General features: G+C 42.8%; 1 protein-coding gene across 4 annotated transcripts; it reads left to right on the plus strand.

Annotated features, from left to right (window-relative positions):
* Positions 1-665: 665 nt before the first annotated feature.
* On the plus strand, positions 666-13,528 carry LOC310820038 (ubiquitin-conjugating enzyme E2 Q2-like). 4 transcript variants are annotated; one of them, XM_083691523.1, is made up of 13 exons: positions 666-1,285; positions 2,274-2,378; positions 4,793-4,915; positions 5,488-5,544; positions 5,876-6,034; positions 6,793-6,877; positions 7,424-7,484; positions 7,684-7,774; positions 7,918-7,976; positions 8,254-8,302; positions 8,410-8,505; positions 9,672-9,738; positions 9,981-13,528. In XM_083691523.1, exons 1-13 carry the CDS (start codon positions 1,127-1,129, stop codon positions 10,010-10,012), a joined length of 1,143 nt encoding a protein of 380 aa, XP_083547649.1. In that variant the 5' UTR covers positions 666-1,126; the 3' UTR covers positions 10,013-13,528. The 4 variants fall into 4 exon arrangements, with proteins under 4 accessions (XP_083547649.1, XP_083547651.1, XP_083547650.1 ...); XM_083691525.1 differs by having other exon boundaries at positions 5,876-6,019; XM_083691524.1 differs by having other exon boundaries at positions 5,879-6,034.
* Positions 13,529-16,737: the final 3,209 nt, after the last annotated feature.

Consider the following 16,737-nt stretch of genomic DNA (forward strand, 5'->3'; position numbering starts at 1 on the left):
CCAAACTTCATGAATGTTTTTTGTGACAAGGAAGTATGTGCTCCAATCAATCCAAATTGAAATGATTGGAAATGATTGGAAACTCAAGACTGCCATGACATACATGTTCTTTACAAGTGTATGTAAACTTCTGACCACAACTGTACATAATGAATGATGAATGAATTAATAAATGGAATAACTGTTTTATCTCATCATAACCAAAGCAATAAAGAACAAAACTCCATTGGTTATGTTTTGGTTGTCATAGGACATTTGTAAACAATTGATACATGCTTCAACATATTTTATAAAAGTAATGCTGCTCTAATTTAATTCTTTGAGCACAAAAGATGTAACAGAAATCAAGTTCTATTTGCATAAAGCATTTGGTCCATTGTTTATGTTTTGTTGGCCCTGCATATAATCAGTGAGACAATTAATTGTCCAAACCTTCACCTGGGGACTACCTCCAGCATTTAATATTTAATTCAGTTTTGCAACAGTCATCAAAGCTGGAGAAAGTTTCATGTCTCCAGAGAGTGTACGGTAACATGTTTGTTTGTTCCAAAGTTATACCCCAGTGAGTGATAATCTTTCTAATGTTTTGGTAAACTAACCTCCGCCCCTGCTAAACTGAGAACGCGCTGTATGCTGGGATTCTGCGAGCTCGGGAGAACGCCATCTTTAAACCCCAGAAGGAACCGCCGCTGATCGCTGGGATCAACGACACAGTACCCGCGTCGGGTTAAAATTCTGCGGGCATCATCTGCTTGTTTACCGGCGATACAGATAAGCAACTAATTGAAGGAACTGTGAGAACACGATTTAAGGCACGTTGTGTGGTCTTACAATCGTAATATCATAGGGCTAACAGTAACAACAATAGACGGAAATACAACGGACGAGCAATCAAGGCGTTGTTGTTGAGCTAGCTAGTTAGCTAGCTTCCCATAGCTGGCTTGCTGGGTAACTTGCTAACCCTGCCCTAGCCTAGCGCATTAAGATTCAGATAGCGTTGTTTGAAAAGGGCTTCTTATCCCCCCTTTGTTGCCACTTGCTCTGCTTGATTTAGACGCGATTGTAGGGCGGCAGTAAGTCCTGACTTCTCCCCCTCCCCAGCGGCCCAGCCGGAGATGCGTGGAAGATGTCTGTTTCGGGGCTGAAGGCCGAATTGAAGTTTCTGGAGTCAATTTTTGATCCAAACCACGAACGCTTCCGAATTATAGACTGGAAGCCAGATGAGCTAAGCTGTCAGTTTAACGTGACTGGGGAAAAGCTTTTGATTATCCACTGCAACATCACGGTAAGAGAGGAAACAAGGCAATGACTTGTTTGGTATACAATTTCATGTTACCTACGCTAGCTAGCTTGCTAATAAAACTAGCAGAACACGCAGTTTTTTTTAGCCTAGCTTCTAGCTAAACTATGTATGCGGGACAGACAGGCGGACCGACAGGCAGATTGACAACAACATGTTAAAATAATTTTGTTTAGCCAGCCAGTCCAGGGAGATGCAATGTGTTAGTTTCAATGTTATGTCTTTCTCTCTCCTCTTCAGGCGTCCGGTTGCATATCAGATAACTATAGGTTACACCCATAGAACCCATTTGATGGTTTTATAACAAATACCGTCAAAACCATTTTTTTTTACTCGCTAGACATGACATGCATCACTTAGCAAGCGAAGTTAACAGCTAGCCAGTTTCGCGTAAGCTAGCTCTGCGTCAGTTATCATGGGCTAGCTACGGTTGGTTGTCAAAGTAGCCAACTTGTTCACGCCAGTTAAAATATAAAATAGCATGATGATGGTTGATAAAATAGGCTCCTCTGTTTCATAATAAACTATATTTCCCTAGCTTGCTGGCTCATAAGACAGACGTCACTGACGATCAGTGATGTACAGTCTCATGACGTCGATAAAGTCAGTCGCTAGCTTTTTAGCGTCTCGCAAGAAAGATACAAAAGCATCCCATGACAAAAGTCCACAGTACTGACACAGCGGTCGCCAGGCCAACTGCTTTGTTTACTGGTATACAAATATCCGTGTTAGTGTGAAGCCTCGACTCGCGTGTCAGCCATTCTTCTACTAATATGAAGCTGAACAGTCATGTACACAGTACTGATTGAATTCCTCTATAACAAACAGTAATCAAGCCAATGTGCACTGAAGGCCTCTGATTTTGGCACCATCACACAACACTGAAGTATTGTCATGCGTTGTTCTCAACCGTAATGCTAATTGGCTATTTGTCTTTTTGTCTCCCATCCCCATTGAATCCTGTGCTTTGTAGGAATCTTATCCCTCCACACCCCCCATATGGTTTGTGGACTCTGATGACCCAAGCCTGACACAAGTGTTAGAGCGGCTGGAGGATGTGAGAAAGGGCAGCACTCTGGTAAGGCCTCAGGCTCCAAAAGCTCTTCTCTGTCTAGGCCGATAACACGACAAACAATTACAGCACTGCATATGCACCAGATAGAGCCACATTCAAAAACAATGGCCAACTGAAAGCATAACTTGGTCTCATGAACGACTCAGAGTTGTCAGGGGTCAAGTTGTTTGCCATGCTATGTTCCCCTTCATCGTGTGGATGCTTTTTAGGTTTTACTCAAATGTTATAGGGCCGGTTTCCCGGACAGAGATTACGCCTAGTCCTGAATTAGTACTGGATTTTCAATAGAAAATATAATTGAAGTTTAGGACTAGGCTTAATCTGTGTCTGCCTGGAGTTAAGTGATTTCAATGACCATGTTTATATGCAGCCTAAAAAGCATCCAATAAATGGAATAAAAATGAAACATCCTCCTCCTCCATCCACCAAAACTACTCTGTTGTGAATTAAATGTATTTTCTAATGCCAGGGGTATGTTATATCTCTTGACAAACTGAACCTTGCCTTATATTAGGCATGTAAACAATTAGTTTGGATTGAGAGCCCCATCGCGATGGTAAACAAGTTTCTACACATGCCCGTCTGACGAAGTCGTCCAGACAAATGGTGGCGCCAGTTGTGATCACAAATCTAATGATCAAGCAAGCAGTTATTCATGCTGAATGTGCATGAAAACATGGTCAATGTTGGTTGGAACATCATTTATTAATTTCTTTTCGGTGCCTTTTGTTTTTGTCAACTTTCACTGCCTTTTTTATTAAGTGTCTCCTATCTTCTACTTTGTGTTATTTTATCACAAGCAGGCCTACAAGTTGATGCAATAATGGCTGAATGGGAAATGGAGAGGGTGCCATAGCTATGCAAGTGCTAGGTTAAAGAATTAATGGGACAGGCTGTACCTCAGCAGGGGAATTCTCTGTGCATTATGACGACACAACACATGCCTGCTGAGCCAATTTTCATCAAAAGCAGCCAGATAATTGTGTTGCTTAATGATCTATGGCTCTTTTAACATGTTCAGCTTGTTATCTTTTTGCTGGAAGATAATGAGAGGTCTATTGGCCGACAATTACAATTTAGTCATTTGGAAGATACATTGATTCGCAATTGTGCCTTCAGTTAAGGAAGCTAAATCAACCCCAATATATGAGCATCGGAAGTGTAGTACCGTGAAAAACAGAAGAGAGAATCATTGTGTTTTTTTTTTTTATTCTCATAGCCTTGGACTATCCTGTCTCTACCAGTCTTACCAGTGTGATTAATGTGAGATAAAGCAGTTCTCCTGACAAGAGTTGAGTGACAGCTATTGCATATGGCACTGCTCCAACTGGTGGATGAGGTTGGGGGGGAGATGTCCCATCAGTTCAGGGGTGTGAATTCTGCTGCAGGACAACAGGACAGGATCTTTGTCGCTCCTTGCCATAGTTCCAGTTTTTAGATGGCTGAGACGGCGTGTTTTGGGCATTCCCTTGTCACTCAAACATCACAGGAGTGTCACCTCCGGCATGTTTGGCATGACTCTGGTGAACGGCAACCTCTGACTCAGTTGTGCTTTCTCATGGAGAACTGGAGGGATGGTCCTCTTTGGCAGGCACTCGGCACCCTATAAAGACAGATTCTCAGCAGGCCAAAGGGCCTTGTCATGTGAATATTGTGAGATGGCATTTGAGGTCAACATTTCCGTGCCAAGCTGCTTCCTCAGTACTGTAAATCTGTGTGTCTACATTCTGACTTAGCCTACTTATTGCTGCTGCATGCTTTTTGCAGGCCACCACAAGATATGCTTTTTATAGTCGTATTATCGTGTAAGTTTGCTGTGCAGGATGTTATCTTTTTCATTGTTGTGTCATGTAAAGTAAATGCTATACTATGAAAAGCAGAATTGAATCGTATTGAAAATATTCAGTTGAGTATAATAATGATACCAATATTAGCGACGACAATGGTTGCGAAACATGTTTAGTTTAATTTTAGTGCCAAGTTTAAGCTAAGGATCTGTGCTATTTTTTTTTAAATGTATTTCTCAGCCCTGTTTCTACACAGCCCAGGTGGTTGACATTTCCTGAGTTGCACCAGTTATGTTTGGTTGCCACAGCACCTGATTTTAGCAAGCAGCATTTTTGTGTGAAATGAGTCACCTTCCACAATGCAAAGTGAACTACAGTGACCTCAACACGTCCTCTTCCATCCTCGTTCTGACAGCAATCATAACCGGTTGTGTTGCATGACAGAGAAATGACACCCATGCCTGCACTTGATAAAATTGATCCGCTTTATGATGTTGTTTGCCTGTAAGGGTGTGGAGGAGGAGGTGGTGGTATCTATGACGTGTGTGTGCGTGCGTGCGCCATGTGATCCTGCTCAGTCTGGTCCCTGCCCTCCCTCACTCTGCCTCCTGGTGCTGCTCGTCCCCCTAGCTCCTGCAGCAGCTAAAGAGGCTCATCTGTGACCTCTGCCGGCTCTACAACCTGCCCCAGCACCCAGATGTGGAGATGCTAGACCAGCCCCTCCCTGCAGGCCCTGTAGGACAAGACAGAAAGGCAAGGCTGCTGCTCTAATATATAATATCTACGCCTCATGATATTCACATTTCTAAAGGACTGCTACAAATGTTCATTTCATGTTGTTTTGAAAAGCTAGAAAGAAGATTGATGGTATACTTATCTAATGAATGCGTTAATAACCTGCAACACAACTGTGCCGTGGTTCTCTGGGATGAAATCGATACTCTCCCTGTGGTCACGGTCACTGGGAGGGCTTTTCTTAACTTACCAAGACGTGTGACCAATGAGTGTAGGACATTAGCGTCATACATGAGGAATCCCAGTTTCTGATGTAGGAGATGAATGTTTGCAAGTTCGTCTGTTTACAGCTATGCTTAAAACACAAAACGAAGCATTTAGCGTTGTTTTTGTTTGGCTGTGAAAATGGATGTCTGCATGCCTTCATGCAATCTAATTCGACAATGTTTACAATCTGCGACACAACTGAACCCCGACAGATGTCTTTCTGATTTTGTTTTTGCAATGGCACTCCAGGCTCCAACATGTGAAAGCAACACGCGTGTTTGAGTGTGGTGTGTTTTAACTGGACATGTCGTCTGTTTTTGCAGCATGGAACCACAGATGAGGTCACATCTGAGGAAGAGGAAGAAGAGGAAATGGGAGAGGTCCTAATCCCTTTTTAAATGCGTTTCATATTTACATAATGCTCTTCCACTCCACTGTACCCATACAAGCATTACAGTGCTCTGTTTCCAGACAGCCACACCAACATTTGCATGTATATTTAAGTTCTTTAAACAATAGGTTTAAGCAGAGATCTCTGTCTACACTCTTACAAATGAAGTGGAAAGCTGAGCCATGCTTATACAAACTGACCTAGTGCCGTACGGGTAGGTCTTTGTAGTGTCAGAGAAGGTCACATTCTCTTCATATCTCATAGTATGTCTTTTAATGTGCATCTTTTTTTGTTGTCTTGGTGTGTGTGTGTCGTGACAGCAGGACATTGAAGACCTCGACCACTACGAGATGAAAGAGGAGGAGCCCGTAGATGGGAAGAAGTCTGAGGACGACGGGATCGAGAAGGAGAACCTGGCCATCCTGGAGAAGATCCGCAAGAACCAGAGGCAGGACCACTTGAACGTAAGTGCACATTCGGTAAGGTCACCTTTCATACATTTTGGGGGGGGTTGCATGGGGTATTTAGTTAGTTAGTAGTTAGAACTGTTCACTGGATCTACTGTTAAACTATATGACTTTTTATAATGAGAAGCCAGCCAATTGTCAGAGACAATTATCGTAAGAGACAAATTATACATGCATGTCCATCTGACCGCCTTTCTGTCGGTGAACGGTTCTCTGATTAATGAGACATTATGCAGGTGGGTCTAAAAATACATTGTTGAAATGGAGAACTCGCCACTTTTTTTTTTTTTTTTTCTTCCAGATGCTCGTCTAGCAATTTTCCCCCCAAGGTTTCTCTAAGCTTCAGCTTTCTGAGGCAGCACAGACTTATGAATAGATTTGTTTGTGCCAGGGACGGCTGCTCTCAGCCCTCATCCTCTTTACTGCACTCAGTGGCTCAGCTGCATGGCCATTTCAGATTCATCTGAAATCTGTCACAATCAGTTAGAGTATGAACCAGCAGCATTGTATTCCCCTCACATGGGAGTTATACCTGGCTGAACATGTATGTAACCGTGACCTTTGTAGTTGGAACATCATGTTTCCCCTGTGTGCTGAATTTAGACTCCTCTGACGGTGTGAAGTGTCCTTGTGCATTGTTGTACCTATCTATTGAATAGCATGCGCTGTACATTTTAATGTGTGTTTTGCCTCTCCAGGGAATAGAATGTTGAAATACATATTTTGGGAATGTGAATTATGTGTAAGTGCCTGTGTGTTGTGTGTCGCAGGGTGCGGTCTCTGGTTCAGTGCAGGCCTCTGATCGCCTCATGAAGGAGCTCAGGGAGATCTATCGATCCCAGAGTTACAAGACGGGTAGGTACTCTTCTACTCACCCTGCCTCCTGAAACTTGATCCCTCATGTGTCTCCATTGTTGTATGTTTACGTAGTACTATGGCCTCTTCATTACGGAGAACAACTTAACTGCAGACTTAACTGCAGCAGAACTAGGAAGTTGGTTTATGCTTTAAAGCCACAATCTGTAATTCCAAACAACAATTTTCCATTTGAATCAGCTCCTCTCTACTCAGTATAATCTGTGGCGCTTAACCTTAAGCAACTGCCTCCCATCCTCACATTTCAACGGTGCGCTGTCTGACTTGTGAGACTAGGACAAATGTTACCACTCTGTTTCATGGACTGACACTCTGTGACATCAACATGGCAGTTTAAAACATATTTTTAAGCTATACTGTGTTTGTTTAAGTTCCTGGTGTATATAAAAGGGTATACATCATAAATCTGCATATCCAAAAACTTCTTGACGAATTGCAGATTGTGGCTTTAACTGAATTATCAACTGTGGTTTGATATAGACTCGGCATATAGACTCGGCATCCCAATCATGCATTGTTTTCCAGGCATCTACTCAGTGGAGCTTTCCAACGACAGTCTGTATGAATGGCATGTCAAGCTGAGGACGTAAGTAACTATCAGATGTGTGCACAGAACAGTAGTTAAGGCTGAAGGAACATTTAGTCACAAAGTCTAGAACTACTTGATCTCTAGTATTGTTAGAAGGTCTCTACTGCATGTTGGTATTTATATAGTATTTACCATTGTTGAAAGCACCGCATTTGTGCCATTACCACATTACACATGTGCTGTATTTGCCCAACAGGGTAGATCCAGATAGTCCTTTACACAGCGACTTGCAAGTCCTCAAGGAAAAGGAGGGAATGGATTACATCCTTCTTAACTTCTCATATAAAGTAAGACTTCTGATGCATATTCATGATTAATGAAGACCGTTTAGAGACCCCTGCGATCTGAAATGTGCAAGGAAGTCCTGATTTTATTTGAGTTTTTTTTGTTGTTTTTTTCTTCTTTTTTTTTTCTCCTTTTTCCTTTGCAGGATAATTTCCCTTTTGACCCACCGTTTGTCCGGGTGGTGTCGCCCGTGCTGTCTGGGGGGTGAGTCCATTGCGCTTGTGTGGAATGCCTTTGTTTTTTTACTGTGTTTCCATTGTGGCAGAGTTGCTCTCCCCCACTTGACTGTGAAGGAAGGGCGTTTTTTTTCTAGTCTAGACAGATTTTCTGTCAGCACCCAGTGAAAAACCTGAACATCTAAAAACATCAGAAAGATAAAAAACAAAAACAAAAAAACAACAGAATAATTACTTCTTTCAGAAAATGGAGGTGGTTTGAACATACCCTGACCCTATCTTTTTCTTTCTTTTTCTTTTTAAAGTTATGTTCTCGGAGGGGGTGCCCTATGCATGGAACTTCTCACAAAACAGGTACGTAGAGCACACATGCATCTGAATCTGAATTCACCTTGTGTTAATTCACAAAATGCTCTTGGGAGTCTATGTGTGCTCACTCACATTGTGCCTATTCATCACAGGGCTGGAGCAGTGCCTATTCCATAGAGTCTGTCATCATGCAGATCAATGCCACTTTAGTCAAAGGAAAAGCCAGAGTGCAGTTTGGAGCCAACAAGGTAAGCAGGGAAACATTGTCCGTCTGTGTTAAAGGGGACGGATCATTATGACACCTATTGCTGTGTCCCACTTGTCCTCTCCTTCACATGGATTTAGATAGTTGTGTGTGTGTGTGTGTGTGTGTGTGTGTGTGGCCATAGTTAGACTAATCCTATGCTTGTCAATCCATCGAAGAAAGTTCATAAGTGGCTACTTTCGAAGAAGGATGGAGAAATGGCACGCAGCATGTGATGTGTTATCATAAAGCAAAGGTACTGGGAGTGTTGACACTGATCTGACACAGAGAGACGCGGTGAGCTCCCCTGCTCTGCTCTACTAGTGTGTGCGTGTGTTTGGTGTGTGTGTGTGTGTGTGTGTGCCCTGTGGGTGCGCCCGCCCAGCTGGTCCTGCTCAATGGAAATGAGGTATCACACTCGATAATCCGCAACACTTCATTCCAACAGGATGTAGTTGCCTGCCACCCCTGGGGACAGGGAGATGCTGATGTCTTAATGCTGGAGGCTTCAAAATGAGTCCACTTCATGCTGTCACTTCCAGACTCTGCGTGGCCTCTCAATGCAGACGAAATCTGGCTCTGGGCTCCCATTAGAATTTGGAGCAGACCAAGCAACTCAGGGATATTTATAGCCAACCTGCAGCCGGGTGCATTTTCGAGGAAGCTTTTGCCGCTTCTGAGAAATTAGTTCTTCTTTTGAAGTTGTTGTCGAACAATGTACTGTGTGGGAGAGAGTGGCGCAGAGAAAGAGTTTGTACTCTGCTGTGTTCACAAAGGACGTTTGAGCTGAGTCACTGAGGGGGTATATCAGATCTGTCCTAGAGTAGAGTTCTGCGGGTATGGCCTTTACATTGCCAGTATTCCACTGAAAATGCAAACACTCATTGTTGATAGACACAGGAGGTGAGTCAGATGTTATCTAGTGACAGGATATATCAGATCTGTCCTACAGTGTAGTTGGGCAGGTATGACCTTTACCCAGTATGCCACTTAGGAATCAGAAACGTAATCATGGTCATTGTGTTTGTTACTTGTCAGGAAACACAGGGTTGCCATTCGAAAACAGCAGAGCACCGGCACCTTTCTTTCTTTCTTTCTTTCACTTGGAGCTTTGACTGTTGAACATGACCTCGGATGTTGAGTGATGAGCTAAGTGTTTGTTTCGTTTAGAACCAGTACAATCTCGCCAGAGCACAGCAGTCCTACAAATCCCTGGTGCAGATCCACGAAAAGAACGGTGAGTGTTACCATCTCCTTCAGTTACACAGAGGGGGAACGTCCTTTACCTTGTTTACTGAGGATTTCATCCTCTTACATCAGTCCCTGCTTGGGGAGAAATATCGCAAGTGCCATATATTGGATTTTATTGCAAACTAAATACTGACGTCCTGTTTGCAGAGCGATGCTAGACGTCTGTGGATACATTGATTGCGCACTTGATCTTTTTCTAATGGTGTCACATTCTGTTGATCCTTGTAGGCTGGTACACACCCCCAAAGGAGGATGGCTAGGAGCCTCGCCATGTCTGCACTGGGACCACATGTCTTAGGGTCAACACCCCCCCCCCCCCCCCCTCCCCCAAATATATTATTTTTTTCTCTAACTGGAGTTTGACCCCCAAACCAGTTACACTCATTATTTGCTCATGAGAACCAATGGGTAAAAACCTCTAATAAACCACCTCATCCACCATTCCTTCACTCCTGCTCTCTAGCTATTTCTCTCTCTCTCGCTCTCTCTCTCTCTCTCTCTCGCTCTTGCTCTCTCTTCCCCTCCTTTGTTACAGTCTCTTCCCGAATTCCCTGAGCATCGAATGGATTCCATATCGTGCCACTTCCTTATTTCCTACATTGGGCAAGCAAAGAAGAAGAGGTTACTGCCTGTGATTTTGGTCAAAGGTTGAGAGGCATGGCTTTTCACTAGCAGCTGAGTTCTGCCCGTGACATTGAAATCACAAGATCAACCAAGCTTCTCTGGCCACAGACTGGAACTAAGAATGACAAGTGACATTTCCCTTGTAATACAGACAGTGGAGTCTGGAACCAACATTTAGACGCTGGTGGTGGGTGGCTCCTTCCACTCCTTCACTCTCTCCATGGAAGGCTTCTGGCACGTCTGCTTCTGTAATATCTGTATAACGCCTAAGCTATTCCTCCTCTGGAAGAACTTGCTCCTGAGACTTGCTTGCAAACAAACACATGGTTTAAAAAAGCCCCAAAAAGCCTTTGTGGAGAGAGAGCTAGAGAGACTCCTGGATCAGGGTGGGATGAGCTTCATGGAGCATATACTGTTGAGCACAGAGGTGGAGGAGACCACCATCGCCACTCCCTTCTCCACACGCTTGGCTCGGGGGGCCTTTGGCTACATTGACAGCATACTGAAACATGACCAGGCTTAGCAAAAGGCAAGTTGGATTTAATCACTGTAAATGTAGTCGAATTTAACTCCACATTGTAAAACTTGTAAAATTGTATTTCCGAGAATGGATTTAATTGTTTTTAATGTAACTTTGTGTGGGTCTTTGGGTCTGGGGCTGGCAGAGACCGCAGTAGTATACCCTTGACTATAGCAGGGGACATCTCAACTTCTGAGGATGGATTTCACAAAATAGAATAAGAAATAAATTTGCTTTGTGGATATTCTCGCAGAAGCAAGACAAGGAACACCTTAAACTATGTTTTTATGTAAGCATAATGACTACTGCTGTTTTTGTTGTCCTGTATGCATTTGAATACTTACATTGCTATGTTACAGTGGTAACTTTCATCTTATTGACAACAGTTACACACCATTCCTCTTACTCAGTAGCACCTCCAGTGCAGTAATTGCAGAGGTAGTGCTGTTTTGGCATTCCATCCAGATATCTCCACTATTTCTGCCTGTCACACAGACTTCAGTAAGGCTATGCAGAGAAGTGCCAACAACTTCATTTCCCAGCAGTGAGGAGGGGAATATGTAGACCTACACATCAGGCCTAATCCAAAACGGCTCTCAATGCAGTCACCCCAGTCGTTAGAATCTAGAACCATCTACGGTGCCCACAGCACTGTGCTGGTCCGGGCAGTTTGCCTACTCGCATTGCCCAGGAAGCTCAACTGACTGCAGAGGACTTCACCCCATACCTTTCCCCCAACATTTGTTGGTAAAATAAAAATCCTTCCAGGTTTGACTGCAAGGTGTCTAGAAATGCCTTAGGAAAAGACTTAAGCCCCTCTCCCATCCGTTGCCTGCCCTCTCTGGTACTTAGGCTCCTCACAACCACCTTCAGCACACTCATTCCTGGAGCATGCTCAGTCTTAGATATGATGTGAATATTATGCAGACTACTGTGTGAAGCATTGTATTTAATGCTATTACACATGAGTTAATGGGTGTTTATTGTGTGGATATTTATCCACATTGTTAATAAGTGTTGTCCCGAAAAACCAGCATAGGAACCAGCTTTGTTCCTAGTAAATATTCTGCTTATCTTGTCAATGCTGTAGGTTAGCCCAGAACACTAACCTCTTCAACAACTCATTAGTCACCCTTGTGAAACATAGGCCTAGGAATGGGCATATAATGTATATTTAAGTTACCTTGTGTACCTATTTGTATAATATCAGCCATCCCACTTGTGTTCCACAATGCATCATGTTCTGTCAAAAAAAGCTGTTGCAAACTATTTTTTCACAGAAGACTTGCATCTATGTTTATGACACGTGGCTCCATTCACCTAATATGGGGACGTCCTTTAAAAAAAACAAAACTAAAAAAAAAACCGTCAACACACCACTTTATGTTGACAATTGGCATGGATGTTCGTTAAGTGTTGTTGGTTCCACTGCTTTTCCTTCACGCTCACCTCGTTCTGGACAAGCCCAGCTGTAAAACGGCCTGTGTTCTCTGGAGAAGCAAACTCAGGAATACATACATGCACGGGATTTTGCAAGGGATTGCTTCACAAAATGTCACAAGATGCAAGATTTTACTTTATATATCCTTGTTTACTTACCGATTGGCTTCCCGATGTAATTACAGTAACCATTGCAGTGTATGATTTTTTGCTGTTGGACTGCACACAACATTTACATTTTGCTTGTCTAAACAATATCCTCCCTGGTAGTAGCTGGTTAGCCTGTAGTGCTAAGCAAGGATTTGGAGTGAAATGTGTGGGACAGGCTTGGTCTTTCTTGGTATTTGCCCATTATTCATTATTAGACCTTTTAATTCTGTCGGAGAGCTGAACACCGCACCCCATCCAGGGATCTCATTTACCTCAAATAGTCTTGATCTTGTTGGGTGTTTTTAGGACAGCTACAGTCTTTCGCTGCAGTCTTTCGCATGTAGATATATCAGCAAGTACTTTCATCTGTAGCGACTGCTGTTAAGAGGACAGCTGTCTGGTTTGGTGGGGTTGATCAGCTAGATGTGTTCACAAATCCATAGAGGTTGTCTAAATATAAGCCGTTCTGGGAATATATCTTTCCTTTTATTACCACAAGACCTGGTTAGTTTGAATTAAGAATGAGACTGAGGGCCCCGAGGGCCTCACGTCTCCCCTCCTGTGTGATAGAAGTATGACATTCCCTTTAGAATTTGTTCTTATTATCAGAATCTGAAACAAATGGACTGCTACTCTCTCAATCTGTGGAACATCTTTTAAGGATGGCAGGACTCCCAACTCATTACTGGTAGGCTAAAACGCCTGTGCCATCAAAGCTAGAGTACATCTTTAACCTGAGAAGGGGCTCTCCTCAGCATAAGGCCCCTTGTTTTTAGTCAGTGCGGTGAATTAGGCTACAGCTTCTCTTATACTGACACAGAGCAGTCTGACTAACAGCCTAGTGTTTTGGCAAATATTGGTTTGAGACCTATTATGGGTTCTTTCTCTGGCTTCATTTTGTGGTGGGCGGGGTTATAAAGTTATGCACTGTTAGCATGCTTTTGGTTTTGTTTTTATTTTTTTCATTGCAAGGGTAATTTTGACCATGTACAGTAATTTGTGAACTTGCATCAAGTTTATGAATAAATAATTTTATGAAATACTCTGTGTATACATTGTGTGCAATGTTTTTAATCAGTGACTTCAATGAATACCGGTCTGTTTTTCTTTTTTTCTTTTTGTGTGTGTTTGACTTATCAGCCAGACTATTTATTTGTCTGAACTGAAAATACCTCGTCCTAAATCCCCCTGATTTAGACAAACCAGGATTACTAATATACTAAAATGCCATGGCCACTAGTGACCCTATTAGTGGACAATTTGTCATTTTGGCCAGTAGATGGTGACAAGTGTCCAATAGAAAAGCTTATGGTTTACTTCTCCACAGATTAAAAAAAGTCAGCATTATATAAAAAGTCCCATCTAATTCTAGGAGGAGATCATGGGGTGGAAAGTCATAGCCGAGGGCAGTCAAATAATCAAATTTCTTGCCAAAAATGCTAAACGTCTTGACAAGGGTACATTGAAAACCCTGGTAATGGCATAAGTTAAATCCCACTATGATTATGCATGTACTACGTGGTTTAGCACCTTATCTCAATACATAAACAATAAACAAGATCTCTCAGAATAAGCTGATACGGGTTGTGGTAAATATTACTCTTCACTTATGAGGTAGGCCCATCCCAGGTCAAAGAACTTCAGTGTCTGTCAGCTGAGAGAAGGGCTAATCACCTGAAGCTGTCTGGGACTTTTGTTTATTTTGTTTTTGCCTTTTGTGAGCAAGTGCCTTAAGAATGTTAAATGTATAGGCCTAGACAACATTGCCCCAACTGGCCATCTTGGAATTAAGTCTGTATTACTTTTTGTATTTAACAGCCGGACTACTTAAAACGGTGTACAATACTGAATTTTAATTGAACTGAACACATTAATTCATTCTACACTGAACTCGGAAGAGAGTATTGTCCTTTTTAGTATGTACATGGATTGCTGTATAGAGTTCCACTAAAAACATTAGCCTATTTGTGATACGCCTGAAGATTATTGGAAGACCAAAGCCATCGCAGCAGGATCTGGAACAGATGACTCCCTGGGGAACCATTGGGGTGGCTTTTATGTAGACTGTAGGGTCCTCTCCAGAAACAAACCCTATAGCCACTACTACTTAGACATGTATAGATCTGAGAGGATTGGATGGTGGTCAGAGGTCAAGGTATCAAAGACCTTTTACATCGACAGTGTCTTGGGTCAACAGACAAGAGGTTGTTACAAATACATGGAAGAGTGAACGTCATTATATGTTTCTATGTACATGTAAGTGCTATGGTTTGCCACTAGAGGGTGGTGACACATTTTTGTAACAGACTCATGCAATTTATTTTAAATGTGTTTCTAATTAATGATCTTCTAGAAATTGTAGTTGGCTGGTCTTCCTGTTCCTTATGGCTTGAATTTCAACTAGCAGTTTTCAAAGGTGACATTATTGATCGTTTGAATATCAGAAGTCAAGTCTAGGCAGCTCGCCTTACCTTATCAATACTTAGAAGTCAGAGGGTACAGACAGAGAGTACAGTAATGTACCATAGTGAGTTGGCATGCTCCTATGGATGCCCACAGCCTGTGATGTAAAAGCCAAATCGATGTCCTCTGGTCATGATTGCAATAACCGGAGAAGAAACCTCATCCCTTTTCTCATCAGAGTCAAACCCATCCTGTCCTACCCTCTCTCAAACCCCCTCCACATCCATGCTGGTCGATGTTCTCATTCCTGTATGGACAGCTGCGATCAGTAGAAGCACTACAACCAAATACAGATATTGCACATTTTCGAAAGCCTTTTTAAAGTGAACTGGCATACATACGGTGGCTCCGGTTCAACAGAGGCACCACTTAAACAAGGTCTACCCACAGGGTTCCCTGGCTCCCAGAGAGCATGCCAAAGACAATAAAACTACGTTTCCCATTGTAAAACATTGATAGCTTTAATCAAAGAGCTGCATCAAGAGTTTGTATGCAAGACAGACAGTCTCCGACTGAGAGGATGGGGGCGGGGGCGGGGGCGGGGGAGAACGAGGCACAGAGGAGAACTATGCAGAGCTCCACGAGGCTAATTGCCCATTATAGAAATGTTTTGTATTTGTGTCATTTTTGTTGATTTGAAGTCTTGGTTGGCTTGCTGACCTCTGGTTGCAGTGAAGCAGACCTCATTACATGGCCTCTGGCATCCTCCTTGGCTGGCCTGTCTGGTCGAGTTCAGACAGAGCGGTCTGGGGAGATGATGGCGGCTGTAGGGGGTTGGAGGAAAGAGACTGAGTGTCTCTGTGATTAACTTGGCAGTGCCCATACTGAGACCGTGATATTGCCGACTTTCCCTTAACCTAAGGCCAGATCCAAGAAGCACACTCTGCTTGCCTGCACTGGGAATCAGCTGGAGTTGATTGATAGCCCCCAGCTTACCATGAGCTTGACATCCACCACTAGTCTTAGATCAGTAAAATACACAAGAGTAACCATGAATCAGGGACTACATCAAAGCTGTAGTGAGCGATTTCTGCTTGAAGCTTGTTTGTTTGTTCTCTGGTAACTCCTAAAGACTATGCTGTAAATAGTGAAAGACAGATGCATTTTCAGGCTCCATTTCATACCAACTGGTAAGAACAATTTGACTGGTAAGAATAATTATTACAACATAGTTTCCTCTCCAATGATCATACGTGTGCTAATCAAGTGTGAAGCGGCTCGCTTGATTAGCCACAAAGCAGCTATAGTAGGCTAAGTATATGTGTTAGACGAAAGGCTCCCTGTTAGGGTAAATTGGAGACCCAGACAAAGGGGCAGTTTGTCTAGTAGCCTCTGGCTGTCAAAGGAAGAAGATACAACAGAGGCAAAGGACCCCATCCCACATTGAATCTGAGTGACCTGCTGCTAAAGTGGAGCAGCTGGACAGCAATCAGGCAGGTGTCATCTTTACAGACAATAGCAGCCAGTTAGGGTGGAAATAAGTCCAACCACAATAGCCTGGGGTGTCGGTGAAAATGAAAGTAACATTTCCTGACTGTCACTGACACATACAATGGGGATGTAGGAAATAGGAAACAATAGCCATCGGTAACAAAGGTAGAAGTGACAAGCGTTTTTGGATTTAATAATTTCCTGATATTCTCTAAATGCCATAGTTCCTGAAATACAGTCATATACAGCAGTAATGTATCTTAACTGTTCTAGAAAATATTGATGTGATACACGTGAAGTTACTGTATTGTGTAATTATGTATGTGTAATCTGCATTATATAAAAGACAACCTATTG

The sequence above is a fragment of the Argentina silus genome, assembly GCF_951799395.1.
Source record: "Argentina silus genome assembly, chromosome: 19".
NCBI classification, from domain to species: domain Eukaryota; kingdom Metazoa; phylum Chordata; class Actinopteri; order Argentiniformes; family Argentinidae; genus Argentina; species Argentina silus.